The 24,877-nt window shown below is 46.1% G+C and overlaps 2 protein-coding genes across 4 annotated transcripts in view; one reads left to right on the plus strand and one right to left on the minus strand.

Moving 5' to 3' along the window:
• Gnl2 (G protein nucleolar 2) overlaps nt 1-12,300 on the plus strand; it is a 24,931-nt gene extending 12,631 nt beyond the window's left edge. For 2 of the 3 annotated variants that reach the window (XM_047517270.1, XM_047517289.1), the window contains 8 exons: nt 3,453-3,581; nt 4,829-4,933; nt 5,910-6,068; nt 6,269-6,382; nt 9,874-10,328; nt 10,768-10,847; nt 11,406-11,491; nt 12,090-12,300. In XM_047517270.1, the coding sequence (XP_047373226.1) occupies nt 3,453-3,581; nt 4,829-4,933; nt 5,910-6,068; nt 6,269-6,382; nt 9,874-10,328; nt 10,768-10,847; nt 11,406-11,491; nt 12,090-12,242 (1,281 nt within the window). In that variant the 3' untranslated portion in view covers nt 12,243-12,300. The remainder of the gene's footprint in view (nt 1-3,452; nt 3,582-4,828; nt 4,934-5,909; nt 6,069-6,268; nt 6,383-9,873; nt 10,329-10,767; nt 10,848-11,405; nt 11,492-12,089) is intronic. The other variant, XM_047517280.1, reaches the window with a different exon arrangement.
• Dnali1 (dynein axonemal light intermediate chain 1) lies at nt 12,246-21,091 on the minus strand. The gene is made up of 6 exons (XM_047517300.1): nt 20,955-21,091; nt 20,228-20,373; nt 18,289-18,458; nt 17,045-17,223; nt 16,525-16,689; nt 12,246-14,093 (listed from the first exon to the last, which is right to left on the minus strand). The coding sequence occupies exons 1-6, from the start codon at nt 21,033-21,035 to the stop codon at nt 14,058-14,060; spliced, it is 777 nt and encodes a 258-aa protein (XP_047373256.1). The 5' UTR covers nt 21,036-21,091; the 3' UTR covers nt 12,246-14,057.
• Between the last annotated feature and the right edge of the window lie 3,786 nt (nt 21,092-24,877).

Raw genomic sequence — 24,877 nt, forward strand, 5'->3', positions numbered from 1 at the left:
CTCAGGTCTGCAAGGCCCACCATGCTTCCTTCTCCCTCAGGGCCCGAGCACTTTCCTTCCCTTGGCCTGGAGAGGGTGCTGCCCATATTCAAGTCTCAGATGCCAATCCTCATGGGTGCTCTGGGACCAAAACACCCAGATGTTTCAAAACTCCATGCTCTTACCTGTACTTATGTATGTGTGTTTGATTAATTCTACTTGGTTTCTGACAAAAAACACTTGTCACCTGTGCCACCCTTGCCCACTTCCCAGAAGGAAACACTTCCAAGGACTCTTGGCCATCATTTTTGGTATTTTTCTTCATGTTGTTAGTACATGCCTATCATTTGATTTCTTGACTTCCCCTAATTCTCTCCTGCCTTTAGATGCTTATTCATTTCCTACCCTGGAAAACAAGGATTAGATTTTTATTGCAGAGGATTTGCGTGTGTGTGTGTGTGTGTGCTGTGGGTTGAACCCAGGGCTAAGCATATGACTGTCCCACTGAACCACACCTCCAATAGGGACTAAGTTTCTTATAGTCACCCTCCCTCCACACATACTTTCCTCCTTCTGCTTTTCCTGTACAGTTGGACAGTGTTGGACCGCATCATTATTCATGCAGTGTTTATGTTGTTGTGTTGTGTGAAACACTAGTCATAGCTCAGTCACTCCACGATATGATCAGAATTCCTTTCTAATGAGAACCTTTCTTTTCTGTGGTGTTAATTTGCTCTTTTATGTTTGTGTCTACCACTAATAGTCCAGCAGATGCTCTGGTACAGTGGAGACCTTGAGAGTGTCCACATGTGACTGGTAGTCTGCTTTGGTCCTCCCTGCTGTTGATGGGAGCTGACTCTTCCTAGACCTGCTGCCATCTTCCTGGGATTTCCTTTCACTATCATCATGCCCAGGGCTCCTTCCTATATTGGACCACTTTTATTCTTGTCCAGTTCACTCCTTCTGGGTTTTTTTTTTTTGGTGTGGTTTGGGGGTTACTGGAAATTGAACCCAGGGATGCACTGAGCCACATTCCCAGCCCTTTTTTTTAAAAGTTTTATTTTGATACAGGGTCTCTCTGAGTTGCTAAGGCTGGCCTTGAACTTGGGATCCTTCTTCATCTGCCTCCTAAGTCACTAGGATTATAGGCGTGTGCCACTGTGCCCTGCTGATGGAATTTATTTTCTAAAAGTTACCTGAGAAGGAGTGCTTCACAGGAACTGGTTTTGGTTTTTGGTTTTTTTTTTTTTTTTAGTTTATTTTTGACTTTGAGCCTGGTCTCGCTAAGTTGCCCAGGGTGCCCTTGAACTTGTGATCCTCTTGCCTCAACCTCCTGAGTGGTCTGATTACAGGAGTGTGTCACTGCCCTCGTCTTTAGAAGGAATGTCTCGAGAGACCTGGCATTCTGGAGATACTGTTCTACTGGAGATACTGTGTTCTACTGTCCCTATGTTGAAGCACCAGTGCACTGCCTCTGGCTTCCAGTGTTGATATTGAGAAGTCAGTGGCCATTCTGTCTCCTAATCCTTTGTGACTGTAGTCTTTTTAAAAAAATTCCTGTCCTAAAATTTCACAGCATTGTGTCTGAAGCTGGGTCTTTTATTGTTGAGTGAGCGAGGCATTCCATGGGACTTCCAGTCTGCTGTTGTCCATTCTTTGAAATTTCCTTTTCACCATATCCTTGGTCTGTTTTCTCATTCAGGAATTTGGTTTTTACCTCCTGGTTTAATTCCTGAATTTTCTTTTCTTTTCTTGATTTTAGTACTTATATGATATTTTGCTCTATTTTCTGGTCAGTTTTCTTGTTCATCCAATTATTCTGTCACAGAATGTATTTTTACCTGTCACTTTAATTTTTTTTTTTTTTTTTTCGGTGCTGGGGAGTGAACCCAGGGTCTTATACGTAATTACAAGGCAAGGCAAGCACTCTACCAAGTGAGCTATCTTTCCAGCCCAGTTTTTAATCTTTTTAAAATTTTTTAGTTGTAGATGGACACAATACCTTATTTTATTTATTCATTTATTTTTATGTGATGCTGAGGATCGAACTCAGGGCTGCACAAGTGCTAGGCAAGCACTCTACCACTAAGCCACACCCCCAGCCCTAAGTTTTTAATTTCTGAGAGCTCTTGCTTATCTCTTTTCCCTACCCCTTATCCATTGCTTCACAGATGTTCTCTCTTCTCTGTCTCTTTCAGAGTGTTCATGATAGTGGTGTTTTGAAGTTTTCCTCCTTCCCAACATTGACTTTGTTAGCTCCAAGTTTCTTTGTTTTAGTGCCTTTTCTGCTAGAGTGACGTTTCAAATGGTTATTTCAATTCTCCATATTTGAGAATAAGGTACTTTACTGGGTGTGGTGGTACGAGCCTTTAATTCCAGCTGCTCAAGAGCTGAGACAGGAGGATGGCCTAAGCCTAGGAATTCAGGGTTGCTCTGGCAACATAGAAAGACCCTATCTAAAAGAATAAGGCATCAAAATATGTTTTTTTTTAACATGGGGGCTTATTGAATGACGGATTGAATGTGGGTGATTGGATAGTGACCCAGATATTTTGTTGTAGGACAACCTACAGATGTCACTGTTGATAGGTCTTTTTTTTTTCCTTAGGATTGTCAGTATCCCCCAAAATGAGTGGTTAAACCTGGCTGCCAGCTGAGTGTAGTGGTGCACACCTGTGATCCCAGCAACTCGGGAGGCTCAGGCAGGAGAATCACAAGTTCAAGGCCAAAGTGAACAACTTAACAAGACCCTGTCTCAAAATAAAAAAGTTTAAAAAGAGCTAGGGCTGTAACTCAGTAATAGAACACCGATCAATCCCCAGTGCTGCGCTGCCTGGTTGTGCGAGCTCTCTGTAGGACTAGCAGGCAGGAGGTCCACTGTTTGATGCTTTTTGACTTTCAGTGCGTAACTTGGAAAACAGCCTTTTGCTGCTGATGTATCTAAAAGGGTCCATTTCAGGTCAGAAAATAAAATATTTTCAGACATGCACATTTTCAAAAATCAGGATTTCCTGGGGACCTGGGCTTCTGGTGGAATAGAGAAGTCATATGTCTGTACTGAGGGAGGGTAGGCAAGGAGAGGCAGGGCCACTTGCCACTGGCCCGTTCTTTGGTTTTCAGTCCTGTTCTCAGAGGTACCCAACATTTAATTTCTAAACTTTTTGTGATTCCTTGAAATTATCATTCAATTTTTACAACCCCAGCCCATCTTCCTTTGTTTCTTGACCTACACACTGTTAACTTGTAAACATTCAAGGGTAATCTGGAGTGGATGCTGAGGAAATGACTCACCTCTGATTTGTTAGTAAGCATTTGTATCCTGCTCACTGAGGCTGTGTTACTGGTGTATGTCTAGGCTTCAGATCATGTTGTGTCCACAGGTTTGTGCTGTACTCTTCAGATCAGCATATTAGCAGTTTGTCCCAAGGGCTTCTCATGACTGAATGTATGTGGTGTGTATTCCTTTTGCACAGTTGCACACTGACAAGAAACAGATCAGCGTGGGGTTCATTGGCTACCCGAATGTTGGCAAGAGCTCTGTGATAAACACACTGCGCTCTAAGAAAGTTTGCAACGTGGCCCCCATTGCAGGTGAAACCAAGGTACGTCTGACTGGGGACTTGACTTGTGCATGTTTTATTTTTGTGGGGGGATGATTGTTCAGACATGGGGATTTCTATCTCTCCCCCGTCTTACTTTTTCTTTCTTCTGGAGATCCAACCCAGGGCCTCGCACAGGCTCGGCAAGCATTCTTCCACTGAGCCACACCTCCAGCCCCCTCTCTGCTTCTCTTGAATGAAACCACCATTGGCAGTTTAATTTTCCAGATAATAATTTCAAATGTATTGGGGTTTTTGTTTTTGTTTTTGTTTTTGTTTTTGTTTTCCATTTCAATAAAACCTAAGTAATTTACGCCACTGTGTGACTTTGGTGTGTTTTGGTAAGGCCATTCATATTTAAGCCTGTTTTAAATTGTCACACCAGCCTTTTACTTTGATAGACAAAACTAACCCAAGAAGATAGATTTCTTAACCCTGAGTTAAGAAGTAAAACTCCTGGCCAAACATGGTGGCACATACCTGTAACCACAGCAACTTGGGGAGCTGAGCCAAGAGGATGACAAATTTGAGGCCAGACTCAGCAACCTAGTATGACATTGTCTCAAAATAAAAATAAATGGTGGTACACACCTGTAATTCAGTGACTAAGAAGGCTGAGGCAGGAGGATTGCAAGTTTGAGACCAGATCAAAAACATAGTGAGGCCCTGAGCAACTGAGGGAGACCGTGTCTGAAAATAAAAATAGAAAGGGCTGGGGATGTGGCTCACTGGTTGGGTACCCCTGGGTTCAACTCCTGATACCAAAACATTTTAAAAAGTGGGGGACTTGGAGATGTAACTTGGTGGTAGAGCATCCTTGGATTCAGTCCTCAGTACCACACACTCACACCAAAAACAAAACAAAACAGAAAACATAAAAAAAGAAAACTGCACCTTCTGGTAGAATCTGAGAGATCTGAGAGTTGGGGGGCCAGGGAACACGAAGTGTTTGGGGAATAGCATGGTTTTGTTTAGAGGCAAAGAGGTAAACAGTACTCTGCTTCCAAGATCACTTTTAAAACCCAGAGAACAATTTACTGGTGTTACTGTGTAATACTAAATGAAAATCCTGCCTCAGCGTGATTTTTGCACTCTTAGCTGTTGGAAGAATCCTGGGTGTGGCACAAGCCGGAGGGAGGCACTTGCTTTGCTTTGACTCCTCCCTTCACTCGGCTTCGGCAGCAGCAGCACGGTTGTGTGAAGTTCAAGTCTGAGTGTTTGACTGAGGGAGGTCTGTTTTCTTACTGCAGGTCTGGCAGTACATTACCTTGATGCGTCGCATATTCCTGATTGACTGTCCGGGTGTGGTTTACCCCTCTGAGGACTCGGAGACAGACATTGTGCTGAAAGGAGTTGTGAGTATCTGATCTCAAAGCCTCTGTTCTTTTGGGGGAGTGTTCTTAGGGAACTCTGGAAACCTTTGCTCTCTTCCTGTTCACAAGGCAGTTTAGGGTGAGCCTGTCTAACCACACTTGAGGCACGTGATGCTGAACAGGGCAGCCTCTCTCTCCACTTCAACCTGCTGAGGAGTTAGTAAAACCTTGGGCATATCTGGTCAGTATCATCTATCTGCAGCGGAGTTTGTAGTTTACACACAGGATCCAAAGGGAAGCAGAGCCTATTTATGTTGAGTGATAATTCATCTTCTTGGGTTTATGGGTTGAGTCATGTTGGAACCCAGTCATTTCCTCCCTTGTTTATGAATACAATCGAAAACTTTGAAGGTTCCCCTTGACCTTAACCATGCATCCTGTGCACATTCTTTTCTTCCATTCTTAAAATGATACCATTATTTTCATGTTCTGGGATTGGCAGGCTTTTAACCATTGCTGCAAATGGGTAACATGAAGCATTCCAAAGTCAAACTGCTTGTGGAAGCCACACAGTTCATTTGTGGTGAACTGGGAAAAACGTTGAGTTCTGGGCTCCTTGGCTCTGGTAGCTCTCAGTGGTGCTGTCTGCTGCCAGTGATGTTTAGCCACCTCAGAGACAGGCTCCTTCCAGGTTCCACTGGCCTGTGACATTGAAATCTACTTCGTGTTATGAAGAACACTGGAAACTTCCCTACTCTGTGGTAGATTTTTTTGGGCTGGGGGTACTGGAGCTTGAACTTAGGAGCACTCACTACTGAGCCACATCCGCATCCCTATTTTGTATTTTATTTACAGAGAGGGTCTCATTGAGTTGCTTAGCACCTCACTATTACTGAGGCTGGCTTTGAATTCGGGATCCTCTTGCTTCAGCCTCCCCAGCTGCTGGGATTACAGGCGTGGCCACCATGGCAGGCTCTTTGGTAGAATTTACAAGCAAGAGATTTCTATTCACATCTAGGTTCAAGTTGAAAAAATTAAGACTCCTGAAGACCACATTGGTGCTGTCCTGGAGCGAGCAAAGCAGGAATATATCAGCAAGACATACAAGATTGATTCTTGGGAGAATGCTGAGGACTTTCTTGAGAAGCTAGCTTTTCGCACTGGGAAGTTACTGAAGGTGAGCCAGGGACTGAGAGAACCTGGACTGGTATATACTATAGACGTGTGTTTGCGGGTGGACTATTGTGTGTACATTGTGTGAGCAGTGTGAAACTTACCAAGTAAGTGGTGGGGACAGCTGCAATAGCTGAGGTGCCCCCAAAGTGGGAGGTGGCTTTGTTCTCTGAATTTAATTGGGAATCATTCCTGACATTTCAGGGTGGAGAGCCTGACTTGCGGACTGTGGGTAAGATGGTTCTCAATGACTGGCAGAGGGGCCGGATTCCTTTCTTCGTTAAACCGCCTAATGCAGAGCCGCCAGCTGCCCCCCAGGTAAGAACAGCGTGAACCCAGCTCTTGGAAAACATGGTTGTCTCCTCTGATGTGTGACTTCTGGTTGCCCCTCAGTGGAGCATCTTCTTCCTTTGTGGTAGATATCTCAGCTACAGTGTCTCATTCCAGAGTGCCACTACCATAACATACATACATTTATTTATTTGCTTATTTGAGACAGGGTTTGGCTAAGTTGCTGAGGCTTGTCTCTAACTTGTGGTCTTCTGCCTCAGTCTCCCCACTGCTGGGATTACAGGCATGCATCACTGTGCCAGGCCCATGACTATTGAAAGTAATCAGAGACTAATAAGCAAAAATAAAATAGAGGAGACCAAGCTTAAATACCAGCTGGCAGGGCCTTAGGAAAAGAGGGCTCTTTAATGTAATGGAGCTTCTGGTACCTTGGTCTTTTCTTTTGTATGAGGAATGGAGGCACTGCTAAGATTCTTTTGTTCAACAGACATTTGTTAGAACCAAACATGTGCTGCGTGCATTGTGCACACTTGTAGTCCCATCTATTTGAGAGGTTGAGGCAGGATTGCAAATTGGAGGCCAGCCTCAACAAATTAGTGAGACCCTAAGCAACTTAGTGAGAGCCTGTCTCAAAATGTAAAAATAAACTAGGTGTGATGGCTCATGCCTGCAATCCCAGTGGCTTGGAAGGCTGAGGCAGGAGAATTACAAGTTCAAAGCCAGCCTCAGCAACTCAGCAAGACCCTGTCTCTAAATAACATGTTAAAAAGAGCTGGAGATGTGGTGCCCCTGAGTTCAATCCCCCCAAAAATAAATAAAATAAAAAGAACTGGGGATGTGGCTTGGTGTTAAGTGCCCCTGGGCAAAACCAAATAAAAAACCAACCATGTGCCAGGCACAGGGAAGAAAAGAGTGAGAAACAGCCCTTGCCCCCAAGAGGTTCACAGTCAGATGAAAGAGGAGAGCAGGAGAGTGGTGCTCATGGACCTCAGGCTTCTAGTCTTAGGCTTGGAGCTTCCAACCTGCGTCAGGAAACTGCCTGTCTCCCTTACCTGCCTGGGCGGTAAGCTGCCTCAAGGCTCTTGTGTTTTCTATTTCTAGGGCCTGTTTCAGAACTCAGCCAAGTCTCCTGAAGTGGTGACTTCAAGTTTTGCTTCCGTTTGGGTCCTTATAGCTCTGGTTTCCTCTTAGGATACCGTTTTCAGAGTTGTAGTTGTAGCTAGATAATACCAGTTGAATTTTCACCCAAATTTTCAAACTTAGAATGTCTGAAGTGATGTTAATGAATTTTTCTCCTTCTCTCCCCTACCACACACACACACAAATCTGCGGAGAACGCTTCCTCTCCCTCTTTGTACATTAGGTCATTCATTTGTTGAGACCTTCATTCAGCAGCCATGTGTGGAGCATCTGCTGTGTGCTCGGCCCTCTGGGTACTGGAGATGCTGCAGTGAACAGTGGGCAGGGCCCTGATGTGTCCCCAAGTGTGCGTCATTTTTCCACACCAGTTCTGCAGTTCTCCCGCACCACTTGTGTGTCCAGCAATTTAATAGGATTCTTTATACTAACTCTTGGAATTAGTGTGGACCCCACAGGTTGAGGGCTCTGTCCCACAGGCTGTCCCCATTTCAGCTGCTAGAATTCTGGGCAACTCTCACTTAGGCCCTACTGACTACAAATTTAGGAGTTCTAAGATTTGATAATTTGCTAGAACAAAACAACTTAGGAAAGTGCTTGATTTATGACTACCAGTTTATTCCAAATGATGGAGGCCGGGAACAGTGAAGTGAAAAAGGTGCCTAGAGCAGGGACGGAAAGAACAGGGCGCTTCCCAGCGCTCTCCCAGCCTGCGGGCATGTCCAGCCTGGAAGCCTCTGAGCCCCATCATGGAAGAATGGTTATGGGGCTTCATTACATAGACACAACCAATTAAATCAGTGGTCATGGGTGATTGAGCTCCAGCTCCCTCTCCTTCCTCAGAGGTTGGGGTGGGGCTGAAGATCATGCCTTTGTCTTTCCGGTGACTAGCCTCCATTCTGAAGCTACCTAGGAATCACGCCGTAAGTTAATCTTAAACTCAGGTGTGGTGGAGAGGGGCTTTTGAACAGCAGAAGGGACCCCTGGCCCTCAGGAAATACCAAGATTTTTAGGAACTCTGTGCCAAAAACTGGGGCAAAGACTAAATACATAGGTTTTATATAGGGAGACAGATAGCAAACAGCTAAGTATCTGATGCCAGGAAGTGTCCCATGCTGTGAGGAAAACTCAACCAGGGTAAGGTGCTGAGGCAGGCAGAGGAGGCCTCTTGTAGTAGGGGAACTTGGGGAAGGCCTCTGGAAGTGGCTTTTTAGCAGTGAACTTCATGATTCAGGGCTGGAGTCATTTGAGTGTTTGGGAGGAAAATGTTCCAGGCGAGGGGAGCAGCACAGCCAGAGTCCCTGAAATGGGGTGTGCTTGGCCAGTCCAGAGTGCTGGAGAGAAGTGGCTGGCTGGGGTATGGAGGAAAGGAGGCTGGTGTCACAGAAGCCACTGGTGGTTGAGTTTGAACCAGCTGGAAGTTTGTGAGCCTCTGTGGAAACACTGGAATTATCTTAGTCCTTCTCTACTATGTAGTCATTAAGTTTAGGTAATTAGTAAACATAATTCTTAGGAACTGTTATGCTGGGGCTGGGGGTGTAGCTCAGTGGTAGAGTGCTTACCTAGCATGCAGAAGGTCCTGGGTTCGATCTCTAACCCAGCCAGAAAAAATCAAAAACCAAAATTATTATGTCCTCCTATACTGTGATTCTCTTTTCTTTTTCTCTATTAGTGATGCAGAAACCTCTTGAACCTGAAAGCTAAAAATGGCCTAAATAGGAAAATACAATTTTCCTTGATTTTATGAATTCCTGATATATTTAGTACTTTACCACTCATTCACTTTTTTTTTTTTTAATTGGTGCTGAATTGAACCCAGGACTTGGTGCATGCTAGGCAAGCACTCCACCACTGAGCTGCCAGCCCTACCCACCTGTTCTTCTTTGGGAAATCACTTGAGTTCTAGGAACACGTCATTTTTCCAGCATTCCTGAACTCAAAGTGCTCATTTCTTCTTTCAAGATGCCTCCTCCTCATATGCCTCTCCTGGACATGCTCGCCCTTCAGCTCGACTTTCATCTCCATATGGTGGTGTGTGCCTGTCTCAGCTGCTCCACGTTCACCGCAGCACTCTCAGGGAGGGTCTAGGGAATCTCACCTGTCTATACCAAATGATTGATTGGTTTTCCTGGTTCAGTTCTGTTATAGTTGGTGCATCTTTTGGGACTGCATATCCGTTCCTTTGATCCTTAGTTTCTGGACATACATTACATTACATTAGAATAGGTTAGGAATGTGACGCAAATGTAGGTATTTTCTGTACTTTCTCTTGGTCCTAAGAAGTTGGCTGCTCATTCAAGAGCGAGGTGTGAGCTCTGACATTCACTTACTTTTCTGATTCTGTTTGTCTCCCTGCTGCTGCCCCTTCTTGGCCTCAACAGCTTCCACCCTCCTCATCTTTGGAAATTGCCACAGAAACAACCCAGAACAACCCAGAAGAGGAAACCACAGAAACTGTAGGTGAAGGGTCAGAATCTGTCCTTGAGAAAAAAAAAGAAGAGGACAGTCCCTGCAATGCTAGCTCAGAGATGCAGCAGATCCTCACACGGGTTCGCCAGAACTTTGGCAAAATCAATGTAGTGCCCCAGTTTTCTGGGGATGACCTGGTTCCTGTTGAGGTGTCAGATATTGAAGAAGAGTTGGAGAGCTTGTCTGCTGAGGAGGAGCAGGAGGAGGAGCAGCCAGGGGAGGAGGACGAGGCTGAGTCTTACCAGGAGTCCCTGGAAGAGCCAGGGGGAAGCGACACGAAAGCAGTGATTAAAGCCCTGGATGAGAAGATTGCAAGATACCAGAAGTTTTTAAACAAAGCCAAGGCTAAAAAGTTTTCGGCCGTCAGGTAATATTTTCACCATGTCACAAATTGAAGTTTGTGCCTTTCCCCAAAACTTGCCACAAGTCCAGGAGAGGGACTTGTGGTTTTGGTGTTAGGATTGAACTCAGGGCCTTGGGTATGCTAGGCAAATGTTCTGCCAAGGAGCTGACACATCCCCTGTCCTGGCAGTACTTGTGGGAGGGAGATGGTGGGGTGTCACTTGCCGTTTTAAAAAAGTGATCGTGTAAATTTTGTCACATTCAGCTCCCTGAAGTTTGAGGCACTTAGTTATCCAGTATTTTAGAAAAGCCCAAGGAACCCCACAAGCTTCTCCCCTGGTGATAACTATGTAAATAGGAGTGGAGTTTCTTTATCTCAGAGGGTGGCAGGTCTCCAAGCCACCCTGCTGCAGGTGGTTGAGAGGAGTGTTAGGACGCTTCATTACTTTGCTTTTCTGTTTCAGAATATCCAAGGGGTTAAGTGAAATGGTTTTTGCAAAACCTGAAGAACAGAGAAAATCATCTAAAGAAGAAAATGATACAGGTGAAGATACATTATTTAAATCATTTAAATGTGATTTACCTCTTTAGAATTTTGGGAAACCTAAGTTGAACTTCCAGATTACCTCTATACTGGCATCCACACGGATGCTTACCCTCTCTGGCAGATGACCCTGGTTCCCATGCTATTTATCATACAAATTGGGTTATCTGCTTTTTAATGTACACATTTGTCAGGATTAAATTGGCAATTCAGGAATCATCTTCCTAAGAAGGGTACGATGTTAGTCTTAGAATCTTATGGGTCCACTAATTGGAGCGGGGCACATTACATGCATTTGTTCTTGATTCCTTTTGACTGACAGCTTCCACATTGGAAGTGTTGATGTGACATGAAAGCAGTGCTGCTGTAGTCTGGGTCTGTCCTGACCTGGCGCCCTCCCGCCTAGCCTCACCCTCTGTTACTCTCTGCTGTGCTCACCTGCTCCATCCACCTGGCCATCTTCCTCCTCCCCACCATGGAATTCTTGGGCAAATTTTGAATAGAAAATTCCTGATTGTTTTTTTTTCCTCATGTATTTTATGTATCGTTTGTATCCAGCACCTACTAGAAAGGGAAGGAAGCGGAAGGCTCAGAGGGAAGAGGAACGTTCAAGTAAAACTCCAAGGACACTCACATCTAAGGAAGTAAGTGCTTTAGTTCCTAAGACCCGGGTGTAGAAAGTAGGGAGAAGTACAGTTCTCAAGATGCATGTTGTGAAACAAATGTGGGTCTAGAGCTGAATCCCAGTCCTCAGTGACCTGGGTGAAGGCACTTAAATAGGGTCAAGAGTGGCCGAATGGATGGAGGTTGTAAGTCTACAGAGTATGTTCCCAGAGTTCCTGGATACTGTCTTCTACTTTGTGGCCTACCATTTTTAGAAGAGTTGGGTGGTTTTGTGTGGTCTCTGGGAGACATCCCAAGGAGCAGAGGTGGCTAGGCAGGCAGATCACTGACTTCCCATGAGAACAGCTTTGTGACCGAGCTCTGAGCTCATGGAGTTGGAGCAGGCCCTCCAGGGAGGAGAACAGTTTTTCAGGAATGCTGCAGAAAGGATTCAAGTGGTGGTGGGGCCAGGGAGGTGCTGGACCAAACATGGATCTGTAACCCGAGGGAAGAAGGAGTTACAGTCCGTGGGGTGGACCTCTCCCTAGCCCTGTTTCACTCAACGCACGGGAAGTGGAGTGGTGAGAGGCAGGCTCTATTTCATGACTTTCAGTGTTTGGGTTTTTTGTTGTTTTGCAGCGAAGGCGAGCAGCACGGCAGCAACAATCTAGAAAAGTTGGTGTGCGCTACTACGAAACACATAACGTGAAGAACAGGAACAGGAACAAAAAGAAGACCAGTGACTCAGAAGGACAGAAGCACAGACACAAAAAATTCAGACATAAGCAGTAACATGTAAAAAATCGTTTATTAAATTATGTTATACAAAAAAATACAATTAGAAATTGTCATTTTCTTCATGCCCACTTGGCATGTCTAAGGCCGCAGTGCACATGTTCTGAGGCTTGACTGCTGAAGCCGTTCACCAGTGCTGGTGGAAATAAAGCCCTCAGCCCTCAGAGTTCCACCAAGTCCATTGACTCCTCAGACACCTGAGTCAGCTCTAAGTTCCTCTAGAGCGTAACTCCGGTTGTGTGTGTGTGCTGAAATGGGATATGAGAGCCACAGAATGCAGAGTGGTATTTCCTTTATACTGCCAAGGAGGAGTGTGGGAAGAAGCATATAGAGCTGTAGAGTATTTCAAGGATGTTGGTGTACTTGACTGGATTTTAAAATATGAAGAGAAAGCTCTGGCAACTTTTGTCCCTCATGAGTGAAGTGGACCCATTTAGAACACACTTGCTTTACTGTCACAGCCATGGGACCAGCAGATCTCAGGGAGTGAAGTTCTTTCCCAAGAAGATGGTAGCACAGGCAGGTCACTTGAATGGACTCATAATTCCTCAGGACACTGGGTAAGGGTCAAAGCTTGACTTGCAACCTGAGATTAGAGTGGTGGGCTATGTTCTAGGAACATCTCTTGTGGGACTAGTTTTTCCAGTAAGTCTTGAAGCCTTAATTAGGATGTCACATCAAATCTCTGCCAAGGAGTGAGGATACTGAATGCTTGCGGCATTTCAACCCATTGAAATACTAGTGGCTTCCTAAGGAACTGGACTTGGGTTACTTAAACTGAATGATGGGTGTCGCCTAGCTTGTGCCCTAGTGCACCCCAGTCTGCCCAGAATTAGGATTTGTGTCACTAAATTCAATCCTCTGGGTCTACAGAAGCTGTCTGTAGGCCATACTCTGGTCATTAATAATTTAGAACTGCACCTGGGCACAATGGCATCAGTGACTTGGGAGGCTGAGGCAGGGGGATTGTAAGTTCGAGGCCAGTCTCAGCAACTTGGACCCTGCCTCAAAATTTAAAAAAATAAGAAAGATTTAGCTCAGTGGTAGAGCACCCCTGAGTTCAATCCCCAGTACCACACACATACCCACACACACAAAAAGTAATAAGAACTGAATATGAGAGATGGTTAGCTCTCCAACTATGGAGATGTGGAGTCAGTGTTCAGTTTTCTACAGAATAAGATAAATGATGTCTACAGTAGGGGAGGAGCTGAGGTGTGGACAGCTCACAAAGGACACTGGGACTTGTATTCCTTTCTAGCAAACATTTACTTTCTCTGCAGCCGTGGGTTTGACCGTCGCTGTTCCCTAACCTAGGCAGTCTTAAATTGAGGAAGAGATCCAGTTGATTTGGTTGGTGGGGATGAGAAAACCAAAGCTCCAAAATGAGTTAGTAAAATCTGCATTGGTTAGGAATGAAAATGGAATGGGGAGGCCAGAGAAGCCTGTTAAGATACAAGAGGACCTGTGAACCAAAAATTTGAGAGGCAGGAGCAGCTTCCTGTGGCCACAAATGGATGCTGGAGTGAGATGGGAATGCAGTTCCTTCCCGAGTCTTACTGCTGGAGTTGGCAAATCTCCTGGTTGGCCCACATACAGCATACTGAGACTATCAGGGTCTTGCCCAACTAGGATCCTGGCTGCCAGACCGTAGGTGTTCCGTGACACTTGGGCAATACTAGGACTTCTGACAAATAGGTAGGTGGTGGTCAGGGGAGGGGATGGCTTGTTCACTCAGGAAACTAGCTTTTTATTACAAAGGGCTTATGATGGGGTGGTAGTGTTCACTGAGACCCATATGGAAATTATCAATCACTTCTTTGGTGCAATAATGCCTTCCAGTTGGGCCTGAAAAACAAAACAAACCATTAATGCTTGAAACTTGCAGCCTAACACAAATAGCTGAGAGGTGATCAAGTCTCTGGGAAGAATGATCCAAATGCTGCCACTCCAAGTTTCTTTTTTCCCCTTCACTCTCCCTCCATATTTTCTGGATTAGCTGGTTTCTGGCTTGGCATAGTCTTGCTACACTAGGAGAAACCAGAACTGTCCTGGTTTCCATACAATAATAGCTCAGTGTATAATATAAAGCATTGAAAAGGAAATTGAATAAAAGTTGTTGAAATAGTGGTTTTTCACTGCTCAGATTTCAGGCCTGAATGTGTCTGCTGTGTTAAAATATTTGGCTCTTTGGTTTAGGATCCTGGGATCTCTGCTGGGACTAGAGGTTTGGGAAGCAGCAAATTATCAGTCACTAAGACAACTTGACACCCAATTAGAGAAAACTGCTACCAGTGAATAGGGAGTTGTCCATCTTGTAGGTAAAGCTTAAGACACTTGGGAGTTATTTACTCTGCTTCTCCGGCAGCAAGTACAATAATTTACTATCATGGTATGTGAACAGATCTTTAAGTAGGTCTATCCTGGGGTCTGCAAACACTGCTTTATTTGCAGTGCAGCTTTGTGCCAATAAAAGAACTCACTTCTAAAGAATCCTTCACCTTGGGGACTACAAGGTTGCTCTTGAATGTTAAAAAGATGCTAAGAGGGCTGGGGATATAGCTCAGTTGGTAGAGTGCTTGCCTTGCAAGCACAAGGCCCTGGGTTCAATCCCCCCCCTGCCAAAAAAAAAAAGATGCTAAGATAGTCAGCTCTGGAGAACTGTGGAACCAGGACTTATAACAACGGAATGTGGCAGATAGGGTTGGAGTTGTGGCTCAGTGGTAGAGTGCTTGTCTTGCACGTGTGATGCACTGGGTTCGAGTCTCAGCACCACATATAAATAAATAAAACACGTCCATTGACAATTTAAAAAATATTAAAAAAAAAAAAAGGAATATGGCAGATAAAGGAAAATGGCAGGGAAGCAGCTGTAGGGGCTGCTAAGTAAGTGATCACATTGCTGTGAAATTTTCTAGCTTTCACAGGGTGCAGTGGTGCACACCTGTAATCCCAGTGGCTAGGAACACTGAGGCAGGAAGATTGTGAGTTCAAAGCCAGCCTCAGCAACTTAGCAACTCAGTCCTAAGCAACTCAGTGAGACCCTGTCTCTAATAAAATACAAAAAAGCGCTGAGGATGTGGCTCAGTGGTAAAAAGCCCCTGGGTTCAATCCCTGGTACAAAATAATAATAATAATAATAACAAAAGTAATAATAAAAATTCTAGCTTTTCCTTAACTCTTTGGTAACAAGAATCTCATCTTCTGCTGGTGGTTAATTCAAAGACTTCTTTATCATAAATAGGGGGCCTTTTTGGTTTGTTAGGGCCAACACACCTGCTGATCTCAAGAATGGAAGCTCTCCTTGAGACTAGGCAGGAGACTCTCCTTGAGACTAGGAGGAGGGCTGGGGATATAGCTCAGTTGGTAGAGTGCTTGCCTCGCAAGCACAAGGCCCTGGGTTCAATCCCCCCCCCCCCCCGCCAAAAAAAAAAAGATGCTAAGGGCCAGGGCTGGGAGAGAAGCGGCTCAATATCATAGCCATACATCTCAAAAAGTGGCCTAGAGCCTCAGCAAGCACCAGAACCTCTGGAGGCCTTGTTGACATTTTCTGGTTCAGCAGATCTGGGGTGGGCCCAATAATTCATTTCTACAAGTTGCCCCTGATGAGGACGATACTGGCCTGGGGTCCAACCTTTGAACACCTTTGGGCTAGTCCGAGAACATGGAGTTGCAGAGGCCTGTCTGTGACCTGGCCTTCTGCTGGAGCAGCCAGGACGGTTCCCAACACCTCACGTGGATGGGAGCATGCCACCAGCAGGTGGACCCTGAAGAAGACCAACTGCCCGTGGGCACAGTAACCACAGGCCTGGGGGAGGTCCTCAGCTTGAAGAGGCACTTCCTCCCAGGGGCCTTCCTTCTCTGCCCATCCACCAGCTGGGCCTTCCCTGCTTCTGCCCCAGACATTGTGCTTCAGTGAGCACCAGGAGGGGAGCCGGCACATGAAGGAGAGCTCCAAAGGCCAGCTTTGAGGGGAGGGCACCTCTACTTTGTGCCATATCCTCCTCTCTGTGGGGTTAGGCGACTTTTCCAAGGACAAAAAGTCTTCCCCTAAAGAGTCAGGCTGAGGGGTCATGGGTCAGAATTGAGCATGGAGCCTGTCCAGAGCCGGAGGGATGGAGGACCCGTGTTATAAGTCAGCCCTACCCCAGTGTCAGCTTCCTTTACCCCTTGGAAGTGTGTGTGGACCAACATGTAAAGGCCAGGGGGACCGTCTAGCTCATGAGGCTGGGGACCAGTGCTGTGGGAGCACTCTGGCCTGGGCTCAGGCCTCCCTTACCTTCAGCTGCTGGTTTGTCCGCTTCAGGAACTGGATCTCCTCGTTGTGCTTCTTCTCCTCCACCTGTCGCCGCTCCGTCTCCCGCTTCTCGGTGGCCTCGCATTTTGCCTTTTGCTCGTTTACTTGCCTCTCCAGATCTCTCTTTTCTGTCTCCAATTCTGCAATCTGAGGACAGGATACTCAGTCATCCTGGGATGTTGCCTCATGGATGGGTGGTGAGAGAGACTGGGTGGTGGGGACTTGGGACAGACACCACAGCAGCTGTCCAACCCGAGACATTGCCAGGGTATATACTGCCACCAAGTGGGAGGTCAGTGACTGGCATGGAGCATCCTTGGGGAGACCGCCCAGCCAAGACCCCGTGGCTGGCTGTTACACCTAGGCAAGTGTCCTCCCTGCATGGCAGGTCCAGTCATGAACGTGAGGAGGGCGCCCTAGTGGCCAGAATTCAGGGCTGCAACGACAACCCAGTGGCCCTTTAGGGACAGAAGAGTCTCAGAGGCCCGGTACAACGACTCACTTTCTTCTCCATGTCCGACTTCCCCTGCTCGGCCTGCAGCGCCTTCCTCATGCCGAAGGCCACGCTGCTCTCGTACAAGGTCTGGTAGGCGGCGATGGTCATGCGAATCTCGTCCCGGACCCGCAACAGCAGCAGCCCCCGCTCTGCACAGTTGATGGTGACCTCCCGGATCAGCTCATCTTCCAGTGTGCACACGGCAAGATCAGAGAAGGCAGGGGCGCGGGGACCCACACCTGGCCTGTGGCAAGCCACCCTGCCTCTTGGAAGGGCCCCAGGGTGTGTGCTCACTTGGAGCCGAGGTCTCAGGGAGGGGACCTTCACTGGCCCAGGGCCTGCCAAGCAGCGGCTCCGCTCCACTCAGCACAGGGAATAGCACACAGCCCACAAACCTGGATTGGCCAGGGCAGCGGGAGACTGGGAACCTCAGGTTTCTTGGTAGTAGCAGGTCCCTCTCAGGTAGCAAGAAACTGGGCACTAGTGAAGAAATCTGACTTTTTCAGTGTGAAGATGGTGCCTATTTTAAAGCAACCCTTTTGGCTGAACTGATCTGTGGCTGAGAACAGCAGGGTTGAAAACACACATAATCGCTTTCGTTAATGCTCACCTGGAGGGCAAACCACCGTCACACTGAGAGGAGGGGAGCCGGCTAGATCCTCAGCTGCTCAAGGGTTTGGAGGTAGTTTATAGATTAGAGTCCACAAGGGCTCATGAGGCTGAGCAGGGGCACAGCCACTGGACACCTCGAGGTAGCAGATTTTAAAACCTTGGTGTCTACTGATCGACAACAAACTATTTGGCAACATTTTTCTGAACTGAGGATGGATGCTGGATGCTGATGGATACAAACACCAGACATTAATTTTTCTGATTAAAAAATTAGCTCAGTGGTAGAACGCTTGCCTAGCAAGCATGAGATCCTGGGTTTGATTCCCCAGCATGCCAAAAAGCAAACCAAAAAACAACCCGCATACTTATTGTAGATATCTTTGAAAGATGGGCGTGAGAGATGAGGAACCCAGATCATAGGGATACGGTGACTGGCACGCGGGGGCCTGGTGGGGCAGTGGGGCTGGGAGGGGAAAGACGGCCCACGCAGCAGGTATTGGGGGGCCAAGCAGGGTGAAAAGAGGTGATTCCAGCATGCAGTGGGCTTCAGCTCAGGGATGCTCAGGGCCAGATCTGTGCTGAAGGGAAGAGCGGGAGGTGGGGGCTGTGTGGTACTCACCCCCACGCAGCCCACTCACCAAAACACTGTGAGTAAAGCTCCCTGCGGACAGGGCAGATGCCCGTCTCCCTGGCCTGCCGCTGTTGCAGCTTCAGGTCCAGCTGCTCCTGGAGGTGCACCACGTCCATCCTGGTGCTGGGGGTGCTGGACACCTGCTGGATCCATAGCTGCGTGTCCTCCACCCACTCCCTGCGGCACAGACACAGCCACGCTGAGCAGGGTCCACATGCTTGAGAGAGTTCTCAGGACATCAGCAGAGAGGTCCCTCTGTGTTCTTGGCCTGAGCAGGAGTGAGGGGCAACTCTGCCACCATCAAGCCAGAATCCTCACTCCTCTCTTCCCTCTGGGGCGTGGGCTCCAAAGCAGACTTGCTATGTTGTCCCACAGAGAAGGACCGTATCTCAGGCCTGGGGAACAGGGCATCTCTACCCTCCAAGAGGTCTCCATGAAATCACCACCACTCTGGCAAATTTTATCCTCCTAACATGTTGGGGACAGATTTATGGTATGTTGCCTGATCTGAATGGAAGGCCCAGTGGAAGTGCCCACTGATTTAAGGAGTAGGAGACACAAGATTTCATAAACCTTGTGTAAGACAGAGGCAAAGTGTGTGTGTTGGGGCTGGGGAGGATCTTGATGGGTGTGCCTGCATGGGCTCTCCATGATGAACTTTATTTTGGAGTCACAACCAGGTTCTGGAATCACGGCAAAGGAGCGTGAGGGCAGAACCCACAACAGGGGAGAGGACTTTGGTGCCATTGGTGGGAGGGAATCAGCTGACAAATCACTTCCCTCGCTTGACCTCCTTCGCAGAGGAGATCAATCTCTCTTTGCCTGTTTCCTCTTTCATCACAGTCTTAAAAACTGCTGTCAATGTGTTACATAAGGACAATATATTACATAAGAACAGCTGAAAGGGCCAACCTGTGATAAATGTGGCTGCCCAAGGAAAAAGCTGGGCAAGGGAATCGTGTAAGAGAGGGGAACTCTTTAAACAGGATTTTCCAGGAAGGCTTCCTGGAAGAAATGACATTTGAGCAAGACCTGGGAGAAGAAATGAAGGGAACCAATGGAGAGAAAAGGAAGATCATCCTTGGAAGTGAGAACAGCAATTGTTAAAGCTCTGAGGTGGGAGAGTGACTGAGGTGTTTCAGAAAGGCAAGTGGAGACCGCTTTGGCTTTAGCACAGTGAATAGACGATAAGTCGGGGATATCATAGGCCAGGTCATGCTACTTCTTCCGAGCCATTGTAAGGACTTCTGACTTTATTCCGAGTGAGGTAAGAGACCATTACAGGGTTTCTGGCAGAAGACTTAGCCTGATCTGGTTTATGTGGAGAATACTGTAGGAGCAAAGAGTGGAAGTAGGGTTTCAAACAGGCCGTTGCAGTAGTATGGGTGACAGAGACCAAAGACAAGATGGTAGGAAAAGGTGGTGAAAAGTGGTTGGACTGGGGAGATAAATTGAAGGTGAAGACAAAAGAATTTGTCAAAGGATAGGACAGATGGTGTGAGAGGCCAAAAGCAAAGAAAGGCAGCCTGAGTCTCTAAGAGAAAGAAGACTGGGATGAGCCAGCCAGAAGAGGAAGAAAGTGTGGCTTAATTTGGACGTGTTGAGCTTCAGATGTCCATTGGACAACTTGGTGAAGACACTGAGGAAGTGGTAGGCTGTATGGTCTGGAGTTTAAGAGAAAATACACATTTGGGATCCATCAGCATGTAGACGGCATCTGAAGCCATCAGACTGAGAATACTTAGGAAATGAGGCTAGATTAAGGTTTCCCACCACCCTCCCAGGATCTAGCCATATGCATGCTCTAGGAGCTGAGATGCAGGGAGGAATTCCCAGAAACTAAGTGCCTCTTCCTGCATTTCTAAATATTCTGGGATGCAAACGCCTAGGCCTTTTCCCAGTCATTGCTCCTACTTTTTATTTTTTTTTATTATTATTTTTTTTACCTTGGGGGCAGGATGGCATTCAAGATTTCTTCTGCCTGCTTTGTAGGATCTGGGATAAAGGAAGGTGAGGGGAGTTTGGCCTTGGGTGGCTGTGGCACTGGACCTGAGGGTCCAGGCTGCTGGGAGCTGACTTTCAGTGGCCGAGCCTGAGAGGAAGGAACAGGTGAGAGCAGATGTTTCAGGGATTCAGCTCCACACAACCTGGTTCTCTGGATTGCTCCAGGTCTCCTGCAAGTCCCTCTCCATCCCAGCCTACTTTTCTCATCTGGCAGCTCAGCAGAACTGTCTGAGCTGAAGACAGTCATGAAGAGTTTCTGGTCCCAGCCCAATAACTGAACTGATGTTTCTGGTACAAGTCGTCCCTCACTGCCTGATCTACTCTGGAACCCTGCTACCATGAGTAACAGCAAGCTTCATCCATTTCCTCGTGACTTCTTTCTCATTCTAAATCTCTCCTCCAGGGTCACACCCAACATGTGGGCCTTTTTCAGTGGTACTGGGGATCGAACCCAGGGCCTCGTGTATCCTAGTCAAGTGCTCTACCACTAAGCTACATCCCCAGTCCCATCTGGGCTTCTTGTACCGCTCTCCCCTCTTACCGGTCCCAATTCCCTTCACTGTCAGTCTCTGCAATCCCTGCCCCGTGGGGTTCCCGACCCTTGGCGCTGGGGTCTGTCTTTCCCGATTGGAGCTTTCAGGTCGCCCATCCCCTGAGACCCGACCTTACCTTGGGGCTCCGTTTCTCAGTGTTCCGGCTCACCAACACCGGGGTATCATACTTGAGCAGAGAGTCTGCAGGGGGAATCATGGCGGCGGCTGGGGCAGCGGCTCAGCTGCAGCCCCTCCAGTCCCGGCCTTGTTTACGGTCACCACGGAAACCCCCTCTCCCACCCCCTGGCCGGGGCGGGGCTTCGGAGTGGGGCGGGGCCATCAGCGCGCGAGTTTCCTTTCGAGCCACCGGCCTCGAAGCCCCTGTCCTTGCCTTCATCGGCCCTCTGTTCATTGGTTCGTCCTGGTACTTTTGGGAGCAGGGAAAACAAGGTACAAGTCCCTGCGCTGCGTCTACTTTGCTATTTAAATGGGGTGGAGGGATTACTTTTGCTGAACCCCAGTTTGTCTCCTGCAAAATGGGAATCATCTCCTGACCCCTGAGTAAAGGATTGGAGACGATTTCCAAAAGAAGACATTTAGCATTCCCAGGTTTTAAAAAGTATTTTTAAAAATTAAATGGAGCCGTGCCTGTAATCCTAGTGACTCGTGAGGCTGAGGTAGGAAGATCGCAAGTTCCAGACCAGTCTCAGCAAATTAATGAAACCCTAAGCAACTTAGAGAGACCCTGTCTCAAAATAAAGAATAAAAAGTGCTCGGGGTGTAACTCAGGGATAGGGTGTTTGCCTTGCATGCACGAGGCCCTAAGTTTGGTCCCAATACGGAAATAAATAAATAAATTTATTCGCATAAAGCTGAGGAGAGAGAGGGAAAAAATGCTAGTGATTTGTCCATGTGCTACCACGTGTGATAGCATTTCCATCTCTTCTTTCTTCCTTATTTCCAAATGCAAATGTAATTGCAGTTTAAGCACAATTTTGTATCCTGCTTTTTCGTTTAAAAGTCAGGTTTTAGGCATTTTTTGAGTGCAGATTGCTCACTGGCAGGCGCCTATCATCCGCCATTTGCCTGCCTCTTGCCTGTCCATCGCCTGCCTTACACCTATCTATCACCCAATGAATGAGGTTCACCTCCCGATGGTCCGACAACAGTCAGCAAACCGATCACTGACTGCCAGTGGAGCACCAGCTGCCTGCTGTTGCCTGGAAGTTCTCTGTCACAGTACCTGCAGGTTTGATTACACGTGGCTGCCGCAATTTTGAGACAACAGCCAGGCCCCGTAGGACCCCTGGCTGGACTGACTGAGCCCAGTTTCCAGGATACCTCAGCCTGACGATCACTCCCTGCCTCTGGGGCCCTCACATCGACTGACTGCTTCCTGCTGCCAGGACCCCCAGACCAACTGACTGCATCCTATCACCAGGACCCCAGACCGACTGATTGCAACCGGCGCAACCACACCAACACACCCAACCTCCAGGACCCCTACCTGACCAACCACACCCCACCTCCAGGACCTCCAGCTGACCACAGCCACACCCATTTTGCAGCTTCCCATTTGCCAACACATTTCAAAGCTGGAGCGGCCATCTTGGATAATTCTGGAAGCCATAGCTCCGATCTTTAGGTGGGGCAAAAACCCATCCTGAGATGCCTGCTGGAGACTGGAAGCTCATTGTCAGGTACCTCTCATGCATCAGGCTACTGAACACTGGGAGGTTTCATTACTATATGACTGTTATACTGTAGATTTTCTTTTTTCTCCTTATTGAAAAAATTTAAGTTTTTATTTCTTTACTTTTCTTGCTCTCTTTTCCTTTTGTTTACCTGTTCCCTCAGAGTCTCTTTCTCCCTTTTTTGCATGATAACATCCAATTTCTTTTGATTACACTCTCACCCTTTCTATTATCTAGAACTTCTGTATATTCTTTTCTTATCCTATTAACAGCCACATTCTACATCCCTCTGCATCCTCTTTGTCCTCCATTTGAAACTGCAGCCCTTATTGCAAATTTGTTTGTTTTACTGAAGATAATATTTGAACTCATTCCGTTTATTATGACAATTTTGTTATTGTCCTCATAGGGGCTATTTGGTCTAGGATTGCATAGTGTCTGAATTGGGCATTGCTAATATTGATCTCCCCTTAAAGAAAGGGTTTTGGAAACCTATAGGGTCACTATAAGCCTAAAGGGGGAAATCCATAATACCCCAGAGATCTGCACTGCTAGAGGGGAAGATACATGAACAACATGAAAAAACAAGGGAAGAAAATGATCCAAACAAATCTAGATTCTATATTAATAGAATCCAATGACAGTATGTTAGAAGAAATGTCAGAAAAGGAGTTCAGATTATACATGATTAAGATGATTCATGAAGCAAAGGATGAGATAAGAGAGCAAATGCAGGCAATGAATAATACTAATAAGCTGAAAAAGCAACTACAGGAAGCAAAAGATCATTTCAACAAAGAGATAGAGATTCTCAAAAAAAAAAAAAAAAAAAAAGGAAATCCTTGAAATGAAGGAAACAATAAACCAAATAAAAAAAACTCAATGGAAAGCATCACCAAAAGACTAGACCACTTGGAAGACAGAACCTCAGACAATGAAGACAAAATATTGAATCTTAAAAATAAAGTTGCCCAAACAGAGAAGATGGTAAGAAATCATGAACAGAATCTCCAAGAACTATGGGACATCATGAAAAGACCAAATTTAAGAATTATTGGGATTGAGGAAGGCACAGAGAAACAAAACAAAGGAATGAACAACCTATTCAATGAAATAATATCAGAAAATTTCCCAAACATGAAGAATGAAATGAAAAATCAAATACAAGAGGCTTACAGAACACTAAATACACAAAATCACAACAGATCCACACCAAGGCACATTATAATGAAAATGCCTAACATTCAAAATAAAGATAGGATTTTGAAGGCCGCGAGAGAAAAGCATCAGATTACATATAGGGGGAGACCAATACGGATAGCAGCTGACTTCTCAACCCAGACTCTAAAAGCTAGAAGGGCCTGGAACAATGTATTTCAAGCTCTGAAAGAACATGGTTGCCAACCAAGAATCCTATACCCAGCAAAACTAACCTTCAGATTTGAAGATGAAATAGAATCCTTCCATGATAAACAAAAGTTAAAAGAATTTACAAATAGAAAGCCTGCGCTACAGAATGTTCTCAACAAAATATTCCATGAGAAGGAAATGAAAAACAACAATGGAGGTCAGCAAAGGGAGGAACCAAGCCAACTTAAAAACCAAAAAGAAGCCAAATGACTGGGAATACAAATCATATCTCAATAATAACCCTGAACGTTAATGGCCTAAACTCATCAATCAAAAGACATAGACTGGCAGAATGGATTAAAAAGAAAGACCTAACAATATGCTGCCTGCAAGAGACTCATCTCATAGAAAAAGACATCCACAGATTAAAGGTGAAAGGATGGGAAAAAACTTACCATGCACATGGACTCAGTAAAAAAGCAGGGGTTTCCATCCTTATATCAGATAAAGTGGATTTCAAGCCAAAGTTAGTCAGAAGGAATAAAGAAGGACATTTCATACTGCTTAAGGGAACCATAAATCAGGAAGACATAATGATAGTAAATATTTATGCCCCAAACAATAGTGCATCCCTGTACATCAAACAAATCCTTCTCAATTTCAGGAATCACATAGACCACAACACAATAATTCTGGGTGACTTTAATGCACCGCTGTCACCACTAGATAGATCTTCCAAACAAAAACCAACCAAAGAAAACATAGAACTCAATAACACAATCAATAACCTAGACTTAATAGACATATATAGAATATTCCATCCATCAACGAGCGGATTCACTTTCTTCTCAGCAGCACATGGAATCTTCTCAAAAATAGACCATATGTTATGCCACAAAGCAGCCCTTAGGAAATGCAAAAAAATAGAGATACTGCCTTGTGTTCTATCAGATCATAATGGACTGAGAGTAGAAATCAATGACAAAATAAAATACAGAAATTACTCCAACACCTG

Source organism: Sciurus carolinensis, chromosome 1 (assembly GCF_902686445.1).
Source record: "Sciurus carolinensis chromosome 1, mSciCar1.2, whole genome shotgun sequence".
Lineage (NCBI taxonomy): Eukaryota > Metazoa > Chordata > Mammalia > Rodentia > Sciuridae > Sciurus > Sciurus carolinensis.